This window comes from Epinephelus fuscoguttatus, linkage group LG11, assembly GCF_011397635.1.
Source record: "Epinephelus fuscoguttatus linkage group LG11, E.fuscoguttatus.final_Chr_v1".
In the NCBI taxonomy this organism is placed as follows: Eukaryota; Metazoa; Chordata; class Actinopteri; order Perciformes; family Serranidae; genus Epinephelus; species Epinephelus fuscoguttatus.
Window position 1 is genome coordinate 7,920,768 of NC_064762.1, and position 15,492 is coordinate 7,936,259.

At 43.3% G+C, this 15,492-nt stretch overlaps 1 protein-coding gene across 1 annotated transcript in view; it reads left to right on the plus strand.

The window, feature by feature from the left end:
- Positions 1–15,158, plus strand: part of tshr (thyroid stimulating hormone receptor) — a 29,434-nt gene extending 14,276 nt beyond the window's left edge. Inside the window, exons 4-10 of the mRNA XM_049590123.1 lie at positions 2,601–2,675; positions 3,204–3,278; positions 5,232–5,309; positions 5,906–5,974; positions 8,463–8,540; positions 13,046–13,234; positions 13,685–15,158. Of these exons, the coding sequence (XP_049446080.1) occupies positions 2,601–2,675; positions 3,204–3,278; positions 5,232–5,309; positions 5,906–5,974; positions 8,463–8,540; positions 13,046–13,234; positions 13,685–15,137 (2,017 nt within the window). The 3' untranslated portion in view covers positions 15,138–15,158. The remainder of the gene's footprint in view (positions 1–2,600; positions 2,676–3,203; positions 3,279–5,231; positions 5,310–5,905; positions 5,975–8,462; positions 8,541–13,045; positions 13,235–13,684) is intronic.
- Positions 15,159–15,492: the final 334 nt, after the last annotated feature.

Here is a 15,492-nt window from a genome sequence, read left to right on the forward strand (position 1 = left end):
ATCCACTACATTGCAACGTCATGGGTGTGGCTATGTCCAGCTCTGCACTGCTGTCTCACATTTAGCTGAAATGAAACAAATGCTAATAACTTTGGTTCATAACATAGACAGTATCATAGTGTGTTTTGCTTTCATTTAAGGCATGTAGTGTTTCGACGCAGATGGGACAAACAGTGGAGCGTTGCTGTGCATTAATACTGTGCGAGTGAAAATACCAGCTGATGTAAAACAAAGGATAGAATTTGGCTCCATATCGCTCAGTGTAGACAATCCCGATCAGTAAAAAAATACCTTTATTGGCCCCTGATACCGATCTTTGACATCTGATTGGGACATCCCTAATTTTTACATGAACTTTTACATGAAGTTGCCCTGGTTCCCTTGTCATTGAACCTCTTGCATTTTCCCATTACATTTTGGATTACTGCGGAAAATAAACTCTGTGGCAAACAAACGTTTATGATACTTACATTTTGTCCGGCAAAATACTCACAAATTAAAAACCTCTTTTATGATTCTTTAAGTGTAAATGCAATTGCAAAAAGTAAAAAGCAAACATAACACTATAAACAAACTACATCACAGCTGCATGACTTAATGTCACCACAGGGAGACTGCAAAGAAATCACTTTTAGCTACTTGTTAGCATCCCAGCGCCTTTTTTAAGATACATAAAAGCTTCAAAATTCAGAGGTGGGGTATTTACTGACGTATTTTATGTTGTAGAACAAAACATGGAAGTCCCCTGAGCTTGTGTGAACCACTAGCTATGTTTCCATCCAAAAGTGATTTGAATCATTGGGAAATGCGCATTAAAAGAAATACGAATCCTGTGTGTTTCCATTAAATGTACGGACTTTGGTGAAAACTACGAACTCACGCAAGTTTTCCGCAGAACCGGAAACATAACAAGTCTCGCATTCTTCTTCTTCTACGTTTTCTGGCAGTTGGCAACCAGCTTGTAAATGCATTACCGCCTTCCCGACCCGGAGTGTGGATATCACCATGGAGAGAGGTGCTCTACGTCAGACTTAATTCGAACATAAATGTTTCCTTTCCCCGTTTTGCGAATCAACATTTTTTCGAATCAACCAAAACCCGGCTAAAGCGAGCGTATTTTAGTTTGTGCACATCAGGGGATTTTAATTCAAATTTTGGTGTTTCCATCATAATTTTCCGATGCGATACTTCTAGATGCGCATCCAAACAGGCTGATGGAAACTTGGCTACAGACCATATTTCAGGCATCCAACCAAAAACCCTTTGACTTCAAGACACGGGAATCAGGAGTGGCAATACTAACTCATTTACAGCAACACTCAATGTAATGGTCATATAATGAAGATCTTAAAATAATTGATTCTTTTTCTTTTTTTGCATTTGAACAACCTCTTTAAAGTTTTCTTTGCTACGTATCCCCATATGACATTTCTTATGATATCTTACGAAAATGCAAATTAAACGGTTCGTATATCTAATGACTCAGCGCCCTACGAATGATGTTACTTACTTAACGTAAAGATATCTCAGTTCATTTTAAGGAAAATAAAATTATGTTGGTTAGGTTTAGGAAAAGAGACATGGTGAAAATGTACCATAAAATAACTTAAAGTTCACTGGTTTCACACGGTTCCAAACACCAGTCTCCGGGGGGAAATTCCTATGTCCTGTGACTTTATACTTTTTACTCCCGTCAGCACATTGGTCACGTAATAGCAGTATTTGGAGAATAAACACTAATTACTGGCTCATAATTACATTGGTTATTGTGGTTATTTGTGTGTTTCTTTTTGTAGGTATATGTACGAACAGTGCATGAGAACAGCCTGTTTTGTGCAGGACAGGCTTTTTTCCTGTGTGATAATGATGCCGTTTAACTTGGCCACACAAACCTGATTCTGCTTTTTAGTGAGGCTGAACTCAAACCATTTCAGGCTGCTTAGTTAAAGCGATCAGCCAAAGTCACCACGGCTGAGGAGAGACCACCCACCGCACACAGAAACACAAACTTTATCAACAGAAAATCCAAGCAAAAGCAATGAGTTGACAACAGCACTGGATGACTGAGTTCAAAGAGTTGTGACAAAGATTCAAACTCTTCACCTCGTCTTTTTGGCTCATCTGCTGCCACTCAGGAGTTTTACAGCCTGCCTGACAGAATATGTAATGGTTATATTGGCTGATCCTCAGATATACAGCAGCACTGGGAAGATGAACCTCTCCCAGTCCATGACTTCCATTGACCTGACCACGTCTGTCTGCTGGGCCGAGTGTGGTTTTGCCAGGTGTGTGAAGGAGGGCCAGGACGGAGCACCACATGGCCTCAGACAGCAGAGAGAGGTGTTTGGTCCAGCCCAGGGCGGACCAGAGTAAACACACTAATGAAACACTAATTGGACTCAACTTCCGGCCCTTGCTGTCTGCACCGAGTTTCCCTCCTTCTGCACACTGGCATGCAACTTGTCCTGTTCTGTCAGCAACTTTTAAAGACCTCGCAGTGTGTGTTTCTAAATGTGTGTCCGAATCTTTTCACAGTGGCCACCACACACACTTCTGTCATTTGTTTTTCATCTTCAATAAATGGTTTTCTTTTCTTTCAGAGAGATTCGTAATGCAAAAACTCTGACCTACGTCGACCCAGAAGCCTTTAAAAATCTCCCAAACCTAAAATACCTGTGAGTATTTTTCATGCACAAACAGTTTTTATCATTGAATTCCACATATTGACAACATTATGGCGATCCAAAAAGATGGAGTGTCTATATTTAAAATGCTTCAGTCTGGTAATAATTTAGACATCGTGATCTATTCATAGCATCGTGTGTACCAGTTTGGGCAAGAATGAGTCACGCTTCACTTGAGTTTAAAGAGGTGGTTTAAACAGGTTGGCTCCAGAAAAGTGGCTGCAGATGCAAAACCTTTAAGAAGAATTCCACGTAGTTGGCCTGATCACCTAAAAGTCCTTTATGTCCCATTATGTGTCACTAATAAATACGCTGTGAAATTAACAGGCTGGTTATTATTAAATGATGTCATCCACTAAACTCAGATCTTTAGATCTACTTCTGCACTACACCGTTTGACGCGCCCCCACTGGGGATTAATAATGAGAAAATCATATACTGTTATTTTTTAAAGGAGCTTATGTGGTCTGTGTTGTGTCTGCTGTATGTCCTGACTGTTTCTATCCTCTTGTTATTCAGGGGGATTTTCAACACTGGCCTTTCTTCCTTCCCCGACCTGAGCAACATCCACTCTAGTGACATAAACTTCATGCTGTGAGTTGCCGGAACTTTTAAATTTGAGCACAAAGCTCAATCACTAGAAGAAAATGTTAGCACAGTATGTTTCTGCAAACCATAAGTATGTTACATTTGTACGTCTAATACATATCATATCAACGTTTCTAAAGTGAAGTATATGTATATAAGCTGATTTTGTTATCAAGAGATGGAGGGGTTGGTTAATGGCTGCCAAGCTGCAGACCAACAAACAACAAAACCGGTTGTTTTTTAGTGAGTCGCTGTTGTGTTTCCAGCAGCTTTATTGCCATCAAACAGGTTTTCTGTCACTGTATTTCCAGTGGAGATAGTGCCACAAAAGGGGTTGCTTTTTATGGAGACAGCAATGCGTTCCCTGTCGGGATAGTGTTCTGAAAAGCAATTGTTATTTACCGAGACATCACTGAGTTTCCTGCCAACACAGGCCCATTCAGTGTGACGCACTGTTCCTACAAACAAAAAGGACATTCCTAGCTTTGAGTATGGAGCAAGGAAAATTCACACGGTTGTAAAATGACCAAATACAAATACAGTTTAGTTTTTGCATAACAATGTTTAGGCATTGAAATAATCAGTTTCATACTTTATTACACAGTTGGGGCTATTTAAAATAAACCTGATGTCCCCATATGCAGACATAATTCAGTTCATAATGCTTAGTTTTTTAACTTATCAGATCCTACTGAGCCGGGTTGGGGAGAGTTACTGAGTTCAAGTATCTCGATGTCTTGTTCATGAGTGAGGGTAGAACAAGGCATGAGATGGTTCGGTGGTTTGGTGCGGCTTCTGCAGTGACCCAGGTGCTGTGATGGACCGTGGTGAAGAGGGAGCTGAGCCAGAAGGCAAAGCTTTCGATTTACTGGTCCATCTACGTCCCAACCCTCACCTACGGTCATGAGCTCTGGGTAGTGACTGAAAGAATGAGATTGCAGATATAAGCGGCCAAAATGAGTTTCCTCTGAAGGGCGTCTGGGCTCAGACATCCGGAGGGAGCTCGGAGTAGAGCCGCTTCTCCTCCGCATCGAAAGGGGCCAGTTGAGGTGGTTCAGCATCTGATCAGGATCCTCCTGGGCATCTCCTGCTGGAGGTGTTTTCGGCACGTCCCACTGGTAGGAGGCCCCGGGGCAGACCCAGAACATGCTGGAGGGATTACATATCTCATCTGGCCTGGGAACACCTTGGGGTCCCCCAGGAGGAGCTGGAAGGCGTTGCTGGGGAGAGGGACGTCTGGGGTGCTTTGCTCAACCTACTGCCCCCATGACCCGGCCTTGGATAAGCGGATGAAAATAGATGGAGATCCTACTGAACCCAAAGCTCGGGGCTCAGGAGGATAACATATAGTCACATATTCAAAGCTTCATTTGACAAAACCTCTACAGAAGCTTCAAATGTTCGACATGTGGTACAGCTCTACTGTTTAATGACAGATGGACTTTCCCACATTCTTCAGAATTTTTACAGTGACACAAGAAATAAAGAATGAAATCGCCTCGTACATGTTGATCCTCTCTTGTATTGAATATAAGGAAGAGAAGCAAGAAACAACAGTTTGTCTTTGGAGCACAACATTGTAGGGATTATGGGAAATGTGGTCTCAATTTTGAGAAATGCTAAGAATGCTAACAACACCGTTTCCCTTTATACATGTGACTGTGTGTTATTGGTATACAAAATGTTCCATTAGCAGAGTTTGTACTTTCTGTGTGTGTGTGTCAAGCATCTGTCTTTCCATCTATAACCTTCCGCCTGTCTGCATGAAATCTGCAGCTACACTCTTGTCTTCACATCTCTGTGTCATCACCGTCTCTACTCTAATACAATTTTCCTTCGGAGACATAATACTTGAGAAAACACTCATCAACTCCATTCCTCCCTGTGCCACTTTCCAGTGAGGGGTATTTATTCACAACACCACTTCATTTCCTCTCTGTTTGGTGTCTTCCTTTGCAGGGAAATTGTTGATCATCCCTACATCACTGAGATACCAGCCAACTCATTCCACGGCATCACCAGCAACGTGCTGACAGTGTAAGATATCTGTAGGAGGGACCACATGCATGATATATGCATGTGTGTAAATGCACAGAAAACAACGGCTTACACCTACATGCATGTATTTTTGTCTCACACAATGTTTTACAAAACGCACAAGAGAAATGTGAACTAGATAGACACAGAAGTTAATACTCAGTGGGTGTTTTTTTTATCCCTCAGTCCAATCCAAACCCTAAAATAGCCACCAGAAGACATGTGGATTGGCCAAAGTTACCTCACTTTAAAAACATGTCCTCGCTCTGAACTCCCAAAGATAGCAAAAACGAGTACACAGACACTCGTACACAGCAGGCAATCACATGTGTGCGGTGAGGTTTGGGGGCGAGGGATGAGGGATTGCAATTTTAATCCACAAAACAGCATGTTACAGAGAACGTCAGGCTAAAAACCTCAAGATTGCAGATGAAACCTCACCATAGAATGTGAAATAAGTAGGTCCTACTTACCGCTGTCACTGTTGCTCAGAAAGGGATGAGGCATCAACACATGGAACATATTTTCATTCGGTAGCTTGGTTATTAAACCGAAAGAGGCAAATTCTAATCAGTGCTGTTTTCTTGATGTTCCAGGATGCTGTATGGAAACGGCTTCAGAGAAATACAACATCACGCCTTCAATGGGACCAAGCTCGATCAAGTGTAGGTATTTCATATGAACCCATTATTAAAAGGAGCAATGTGTGCGTGACAAACCAAACACTGGCTTTAGAGAGAACCTTTAACATTTTTATGTGGAACTGGCAGCTTGGATTTGGTGGCACGAATGCACCAGAAGGTCACCGTAGGTTCTCCTATAGACACTTGGAAAAGGAATGGTGAGGGGAGGGGTTTTTATTTTGTTGCAGGACCTGTACATGTATACAAATATTTCTGAAAATAATATTTCCCCCTCAGTTAAAAAAAAAAAAAATGTCCACATGACCTTCATTTTACAAAATACCAGGTACCAGACTATAAGCAGTCCAAGAGAAAGTCAGGAAAATCACTAACGCAGCACCGAAAAATTCCAAACAAGCAAAGTGAAATGTGACACGGAAAAAGCTGGACTTGGCTTTCGCTTTCAATGGCGATACTGCTCACAAACAGTAACCCACAGTCCCTGTGTAGTATACCTGAAGTCATATTTTTTGATCTGTTACAATTGGGCAAATGTCACAATGACACCAATTAATTACCTGGAGGTAAAGCTGCCTCTCCCGCACAGGCCTGTAGGCTACATAGGAGTCTTAAAATGTGTTTGTCTTGTTGTGTTATTGGGAGCCAGAATAGAAGGAGTCATGGCTCAAAACCAGCCGCCACTGCCCGTCAACAAAAACAAAGATGGTTAAATGTGATAAGACCAAAGGACTGGACAGAGGCCATCATCAAAAATGCTCACATGTGCAGCGCACACTCTTCATATCAGGTTAGGGAAAAAGTATTTCCTGTTGTAGGGATGAATAACGTTATGTGTATTAAGGGTTATCATGTCCACCTCATCAGAAACTGAGGAGGGATTAAGAGGAATATTGGATTTCTCTGAAACGCTAACTTTTTAGCACATTAGCTAACGTTAGCTTCCATAGCAAAACAAACAATTGTCGTCCTCCTTTGTAAGATTGGCTTCCTGTGACATCATCCATCCACCGAGTGAGAGCATACGGGTCGGCCAGTCTGGTCCCGTTGGTCAGTGTTTACTTATTCAAGTAACACTGGTGGTCCCGGAGAGTGAGTGACCTGACATGGTGCGTTGGTAAATTCAGTCTGACGCTCTACACTAAAATGAGAGCCCTGTTGGTGGAAAAAACGGAGCGTTATATATGAACCAACCCAATGCGTTATGAATGAACCAACGGTTAAGTTAATCACACATTCACTCCGCTCGACGCTCTCTTGCTCCGTCTCCACAGACAGAGTGTCCAGATAACCCAACGGTACTTTCAGACAGCGCTACGAATTTATGAACGGTCCAGTTTGTTTCAGAGTGCCCTCCGACACTCAGGTGTATTTCTGAACGCTCAACTCGCATCATCTTCCTCCATTGTCTGAAACAAGCCAACAGAACTAGCTAGCTAGTGCTAGCTAATGTCTGTGGTGAATAGTTTTGCCTCCAGCTAAGCCTCACCCACCACAAACATCATACTGTTTACTAACAGTTAAAGGGTCTATACCAGAATACCAGAATCAGTCCATTTAAAGGTCTTACGTTGCTCAAAAATGTTGTTGCTCAGTATTTTGGCTGGATTAAACCATATTCTGACATCTGGCATGAGTATTTCCTAACCCCAAATTGCACTACAAAAGCAGCAGGATCACAGCTGGGTCTCTGCAGGCCGTCTCATATGTACTCATAAAGGGCCTGATCCCAGCTCTTGATTAGCATGCTGGAGTTCTCATGGGAAAATATGTTTCCAAAAGTGGGTATCAGGAAGTCTGCATTAAGAGTCCCCTCTCCCATACACTGAGTGACGCTGGACTCTGGATCTGTGTCTGACTTGATGAAATCAATTTCACACTTACATATTCAATAACATCGGTTGGATAAATTATTTCAGAACAGGTAAGCATCACTTCCTTTTTCTCTTTTGCCGCAACATGTTTTCTTTCTTCTTCTTCTTGTCACCTGCTGATCCAGAGTCCTGAATATTCAGGATATGAGGTATTAATGATATTAATATAATGCCCCACTCCTCTTTTACTACACCTACACACATCCAGGTCCTTCTAAGAGCCTAATTAAGCCAGTGGTCCGCGACTAGTGAGTCTTTGCTCGTGGGTGTTTGTGTTGGCGGCTGATCTGCTCTGAGGGGAGAACTGATCCCAGCACAGCCCGACCAAGACAAACACACCCCTCACAGGTCTATTATCCTTATTAGATTTAAGGGATTCGGGGAGACGTGTAGCGAGGGTGCAGTGTGTTTAAGGAGAACGCCATCACGTCTTATACTGTCTAATTTGAATCAACAGTGTGAGTGAGAGCTTTTCCTGTCATGTTTCACTTCTGAATTGAGAGAAAATAAACAGAGAAATGTGCAAATGTGATGAGGCTCGGGGAAATATTATGCCATGCCTCGCCTCTGTCAGTCTGATTGAAACGTGAAGGATAACTTTTCTCCTCTTAAACTTAAATTTGTGCTTTCCTGTTCAGAGACCTGCACAGGAACAAGTATCTCACCAAGGTGGATGAAAGGGCTTTCGCGGGCACCGTCAGCGGCCCCATGCTTCTGTGAGTACTCTTATCAACTCATCATCAATTACACTCAATTCTTACCTCACATACAGTAAGAGATGTAGTTCTTTGATTTAACCTTTCTATACAGACTTGGACAAGGCCTCGTCTTTTGCACTTGTGTTTAGTTGTAGTTGTAGCAACCTGCAGCCTACTTTTAAGCAAGACTGTGTAACTTTTGAAAGAAGAAAAAACATATATTCTTAACAAATTAAAAGTTGCTGCTTAGTTTAATATAATTTTTACTGCAACAGCCTTACTTGGTCTGGTATGACCAGTAGGTAAGGATAGGTAATGTTAGCTTCTTTATTTGTTTAACCTGGACCCTATTTCCCATGCTTTTGTGTCTAAGTGACTGATGGGAAAAACAGTTTTTAAAATTGGCCCAGTATTGAGAAAAAGTGCTGCAGCCGGCCGCCACCAAACATGCTGCTGTGTTACCACTCTGTTCACATTGTCTGTTTACATCCACTAAATGTGTTTGTTTTTGACACTGACAGGCTCAGACTGTTAATGTAGGTCTCTTACAACACTATGGAAAGGATCCCTACAGAGATAGACCTTTTTGTTGATGATTAAGTTTCTTTTTGTTTAACCAGAAACAGCCCCAAAATCGCCATTGCCCAATACACCAGACTCCATTTAAATAAACAGTAAGTTTATCAACATAAAACACACTTCATTCAAAGTCAACAGAAACGACATAAAAGCCATCTTGCTTCATCTTTCCACTGTTCCAACAATCACCAGCTCAGGTTTGGTTCAATTAAACTTCTGATTCACCCCATTAGGTGTAAAAACAAACAAACAAAAAAAGCTGGCTTTATACACACTTAAATTACTATTTATTTAAATGGAGTCTGGTGGGTTTAACAATAGCAATTTCAGGGCTGTTTCTGGTTAAACAAAAAGGATCTTACTCTTTGACGAAAACGTCTATCTCTGTAGGGATCATTTCTATAATGTTATCAGACTCTGAAAACAATCTGAGCCTGTCAGTGACAAAAACAAACACTTTTAGTTAATGTACATAGATGTAGCCGAATGCGCCGAGTAGTTACACTGTGGCCTGTTTTACGGCAGCAGACCTTATGCTCAATACTGGACCAACTTTCTCTAGATGTCTCTTAGACGCAAACACACAAGAAAATGTGGTTAATATTGTGAAAATATAGTCATAAATAGGTAGATCTCGCATTACTGAGTCAGTTTGGGCCTAAGATGTGTTATAAAAGTCTATGTTTTTCACCATTAGCTTGGACATCAATTCAAGATGGCCGCCAATGGGCCATAAGTTGACCTTGGCAAGAAGAAAAGTTCTTAACTAGACACCAAAACCAGGTTACAAAAAAAAGCCATGTGGGGGCACAGGAACCTATTTCTCCTGCTAGACTATACGTTTTACTGTGATAGCGTTATTAACCCTTTGGCTACAGTGGCTCCTGTTACATGGTCTCACACTGAAGTGATTATGATGAGCTAATGGGGCTTTTCCATTGCCAATCTAAGAAACGGACCATTCCCAGAGTCGGGCTAAAGTGTACAAACTGCCTTCAAGCAGGCTGCAGTCACATCAAATGGGCTTCGTCATTGTTACTCAGCGTCAACATTCAGTGAAGTTTAATCAACATGTATAAAACAGCCTCCACAGCTAAACAGCAAATACTTCATCAGTGTCACCGTGCCTCAAAAAGACCAAAGACAAAAATAATGGCAAGTGCATGGTCTATGATAAAACACAAGCTGTCCCTGCTGTTTGGAGCGAGAAGACTGTGCAGGCTGGTGCAACAAGAGGTAAGACACTCTCAGTCTCCTGAGAGTAGACAGGCACCCGGTTTATGTTCGTGCAGTGCTGAGAGAAAAATATTGTTGACCACAATAGCACCAGTGGGCTGGGCAGAAAACTATTGTCAGTTAAAGATGAATCTGATGTTGTATGGAGATGCCAGTCCTGCTGCACTGGGCCAGCGTGCCGAATCAAACGGAGTCAAGCCAAGCCAGCGCGTGTATGGAAAAGTGCTATACGCTAACCATCTCCTTGCTACAGCGTCATGTCTATCCTACAGACATGAAAGTGATATTGATCATCTAATTCTCAGCAAGAAAGAGAATGACTGTTTTAATTATATATTTTAAATTCATACACGAAAAACCATTTAGAAAGCGTATATATCAATAAATAATAGACTTAGTTTGGTAATTTAATTATTCACACCATGTCAAGTTAGATTTTAACAGTTTCCTGGTTCATAATGTGCAGACAGGATGAGACATGTCTGTGAAAAGGATAGCATATCATCAAAGAGTAGACATCATTGCTCCACAGCTGCGTCTTTGACCAGGAAACCTGAGACACATTGTGTGCGAGTGTGGGAGGGAGAGACTTCCGTTGTTTCTCTGATACTGTCATCGTTTTTGCCACTCTCATGGTTTTAAAAGCTGAGTCTCAGTGTTAAAGGTGTTTAATCGCCAAAACCTTTTACCACGGCTATCTGGTTGCTGCCATGGGTCTGATCTATAGACATTAAGTGTCCGGTGAGGTAAACGGGGTTCGTGTGCAGGTCTTCCTTCTCTGTTCCACTGAGGAACATGTCCTGAGTGAGGTCACCTCCATGAGGTCATGAGCTAAACATCTGGGAATGACAAAGTCAGACTGACACTCAGAGTCTGTTCAGATATTTTTTACAGCCTTACACAATGTGCCCCATGAGAGGAAAAAGGAGCAGAGGGCAGAGAAGTGGGGAGAACAAATGGGACTAAAAAAGAACAACTGAGCTCTTAGCAAATATGAAATGGTTTGGCTCGAGTTTCTTCTATTTAATCAAATTAATGAGCAGATATGATGAGCTGGAGGTTTAATGGGTTAGGAAACTAGAGAAAGCAAAAGAGAACTTGCCCTCTGCTTGGCCCTTCAAAGGGGGTTGTGTCCGGTGCTGAGCAGAGGAATGTCCTGATAGTGCAATCGCACGAGATGTTGGTGAGAGTCAATCCCCTGCATGTCTTTGTCCCGATGAGGTTGAGCTGTCTTTTGCATGACAGCTGAGTGAGAGAAATACCACATGTAATGGTTTAAAGATGATGAAGGAGTGAGGAGCTCACTCTAGGAAACAGATGGAGGGTGTTGTTTAATCCATCTATGAGATCTCTCATCATGTCTGGTTCCTCTGTAGATTCGCTGATAGCAAGTTTGTTCCAGAGCCTTGAAAGGTACTGGCTGGCTCTCTTAGTTAGCCAAAAGAAAGTATAGTATACAGTATTATTTGTTCCAGTAAGAGCATTCTTAAAAGGTGGGGAGGTATGCAGAAAACTGCATGTTATCAGGAATGTCAACCTCAGCACTCCGTACATCAGTCGATCACACAAACGTTTAAAGGTAAAGGTATCTAACATTTGACTTCTGTCCACCCTACCATACAAGGTGCCACCTGCTACCCAGTTAAACATTCACACACTGATGGCACAGCTATGGGGAGCAACTTGGGGTTCAGTATCTTGTCCAACGATTCTTTGACATGGGTGTTAGAGGAGCAGGGGATTGAACCTCTGATCGTCCGATTAGTGGATGTACTACCTTCCTGACCCACAGCCACCTCTTGGCCTAGCCACCCACCTCTGGTGCAGACTTCATCTGATCACTGATCACTGATCATTTTCAATGTACAACCCCCCACCGGTGGCGGCTAGATGTACATTCGCGCTCCTGGTTGTGCCACCCTGTGGCACTTCACACCACTGTCCTATTTCCAGCTTTGCCACCCTTGGAATTAATTGCATTTCCCCCCTTTGCTTGCTCTCTGCTTGTACATACCAGCTCCTGTAGCAGCTCTTTTCTCTGCTCCCATGGCAGCTCGACTCCTCTCCTCAACATGGATGTATAAAGAGAACTCTGTAGCTGTTGCTGTGTCTCATGCATGATGAAGAATGGATGAGGAAAGACTTGTTGAGGTCGAGAAATATCCCAAGCTAAACCCACAATCCCGTCAACATAAAGACAATGGTCAAAGAGATATTGTTGATTGATTGATGATGATTTTGAGCTAATGCAAAATTGGAGGAAGTACAGATCTTTCAATAAAAGTATTAGTAACTTTGCATGGTTGTTTATTGACGAGCTGCAGTACAACACGTCCAGTGTGGGCTAGGGGTGGTATTTGGCGTGCCACAGTAGCTCCGGTGTTTTCAGCTTTAATAGGAGTTGGCAGTAGCCTTCTTCAGATGTTAATATGCTTTGTTGGTGTGTGAATACTGCGCTTTTTATTGGATTTGAATATTGATTTTAGACCTGGACAAACATTTTATCATTTCTGGTAGATAGCATTTATTTGTGAAATCACGAAAATACCTTAAGAGTCCCAAATGGTGATGGGACATTGGTCCAATGTATTGGAGGTAATTCGGGCACCCCCTCCAATTTACTTTCATCATCCTCCAATTTACTTTCACCACCAAACATGCAGCCAGTGTGTCTTCTTAAATTCTTTCATTCCCTTTCTGCTTTTAAGAGACGTGTCCCAAACCAGGATCACCTCCCTGCCGACCACAGGTATGGATTCTCTACGGGAGCTGAAGGCACGCGATGCCTGGGCCCTCAAGAAACTGCCGCCCATCAAGACCTTCAAGCACCTCACCATCGCCAACCTCACCTACCCCAGTCACTGCTGCGGCTTCAAAAACCTCAAAAAGAAACGAGTGTAAGCTTTCTGTCAGTTTCTCATGTTGTATGTACTTATGAGAGTCGGAAAAGCCAAGTGGAGGCATCACGGGAAGTGTGTCCGTAGTGTTTGAAAGACAAACAGCGTCCAATAGAATGCTCTTGTGTTTTTCGTGAGCAGGGCAGCTGCACTTGCACGGTGTGGATCTTGGCAGGGATTGAATCAACTCTCTGACGTGTTTACCTATAACTTCTTACAGTGCTGCCATAATTAGCGTCACTCATTGCTGTTATTGTAGGAAGAAGGTTGAGCCAGACTAATAATGACTCCAAAAACAGGAATCACTTTCCTTCAACTGGATATACGGTTTAAATGATGTGATTTGACACTTGGTGTGAGTGAGCCAGGTCTGTGTATTTTTAATTTCTAGTATAGCACTACAGTATTACTTTATGGACTCATTCTGTATTCATGTGTGTTGTTTTTCAGTTTCTGGGAGTACATCATCTGTAACCTGACTTTCTCTGACCAGCATCACAAGCGCTCTGTGGGGCCCCTCGGTATGCCTTCCCTCCAAGGCGACAGCGTGATGGAAACAATCCCAGACCAGGAGCCAAATGATGGAAGCCACAGAGAGTCCCATCAAGACTGGAGGAGAGGTGACTTTCATGGCAGCCTCCACTACCATGCCTACTTCTGGGGCCAGCCAGATGAGGATGTGGGTTTCGGAGAGACCCTCAAGAACCCCCAGGAGGACACCAGCCAAGACTTTGAGAGCCGATACGATTATGTGGTGTGTGAGGAGGGAGAGGAGGTGGCGTGTGCACCAGTGCCCGATGAGTTCAATCCCTGTGAGGACATAATGGGTTTTGGCTTCCTGCGAGTGTCTGTGTGGTTTGTGAGTCTGCTGGCTGTTCTGGGAAACGTGGTGGTGCTCCTGGTGCTGCTCACCAGCCACTACAAGCTCTCCGTCTCCCGCTTCCTAATGTGTCACCTGGCCTTTGCAGATCTGTGCATGGGGATTTATCTGCTGCTCATTGCTTCTGTAGACCTCCACACACGAGCTGAGTACTTCAACCACGCCATAGACTGGCAGACAGGCCCTGGCTGTGGACTGGCAGGGTTTTTTACAGTCTTTGCGAGTGAGCTGTCTGTCTACACCTTGACGGTGATCACTCTGGAGAGGTGGTACGCCATCACTTTTGCTATGCGGCTGGATCGTAAACTTCGTCTGCACCATGCCGCAGCCGTGATGCTCGGTGGCTGGATCTTCTGCCTTCTCCTCGCTCTGCTCCCACTGGTTGGGGTGAGCAGTTACCAGAAGGTCAGCATCTGCCTTCCAATGGACACCACGTCCACAGTGGCTCAGGTCTACATCTTGTCAGTGCTGGTGCTCAACATCTTGGCCTTTCTTGTTATCTGTGCTTGCTACTTCAAGATCTACTGCGCAGTGCACAACCCTCATTACCGCTCTGGATCCAAGGATACCAACATTGCCAAGCGCATGGCTGTCCTCATTTTTACTGACTTCCTGTGTATGGCGCCGATCTCCTTCTACGCCATGTCAGCCGTGTTGGACCAGCCTCTCATCACCGTCTCCAACTCCAAGATTTTATTGGTTCTCTTCTACCCACTCAATTCCTGTGCCAACCCGTTCCTCTACGCTATCTTCACTAAGGCCTTCAGGGGGGACATATTTATCCTCCTCAGTAAGGTGGGCCTTTGTCAGCAGCGAGCACAGCTGTTCAGAGGCCAGACAGTCTCGTCAAAGGGCAGCAGCGGGACATCTCAGGTCCGTAGAGACAAGGACAAGTTTAGAAAAGGTGGAAGCAGAGGTCAGGACGAGGTGCCCATCCACCTGAAGAAGTGCTCCGGACATACCTACCCTCAGGCAGTCTGCCAGAAGACAAACCCTGAGGAGAGCCAGAGCCTGAACACGTGAGCCAAACACCAGCTCGAGGTAGTAAAGCAAGACAGGTTCAGGTGGGAGAGGAGAGGCCTTGAAGTGTTTGTGGACAGATCTGTTTGGATATTTAACAGAAAGCTCCAGGATTCTGTATCTGCTTCAGTTTTCAGGCCAAGTTCAGCTGTTTTCACAATTTCGGCTGTGATGATTTTATGGTTCCAGTTGTTGGAGAATATCAAGTGTCACTGAAATATGAGCCCGACTTCATCTCACTTATAGTCCTTTGTATTTGGAGGGACAGAGAAAAGAACAGAGATTTTTCTAAGGGAAAATAGTAAAGATTAAAAACTCAAACACAGATACGTAACTATGAAAAAAATCTACATATGTT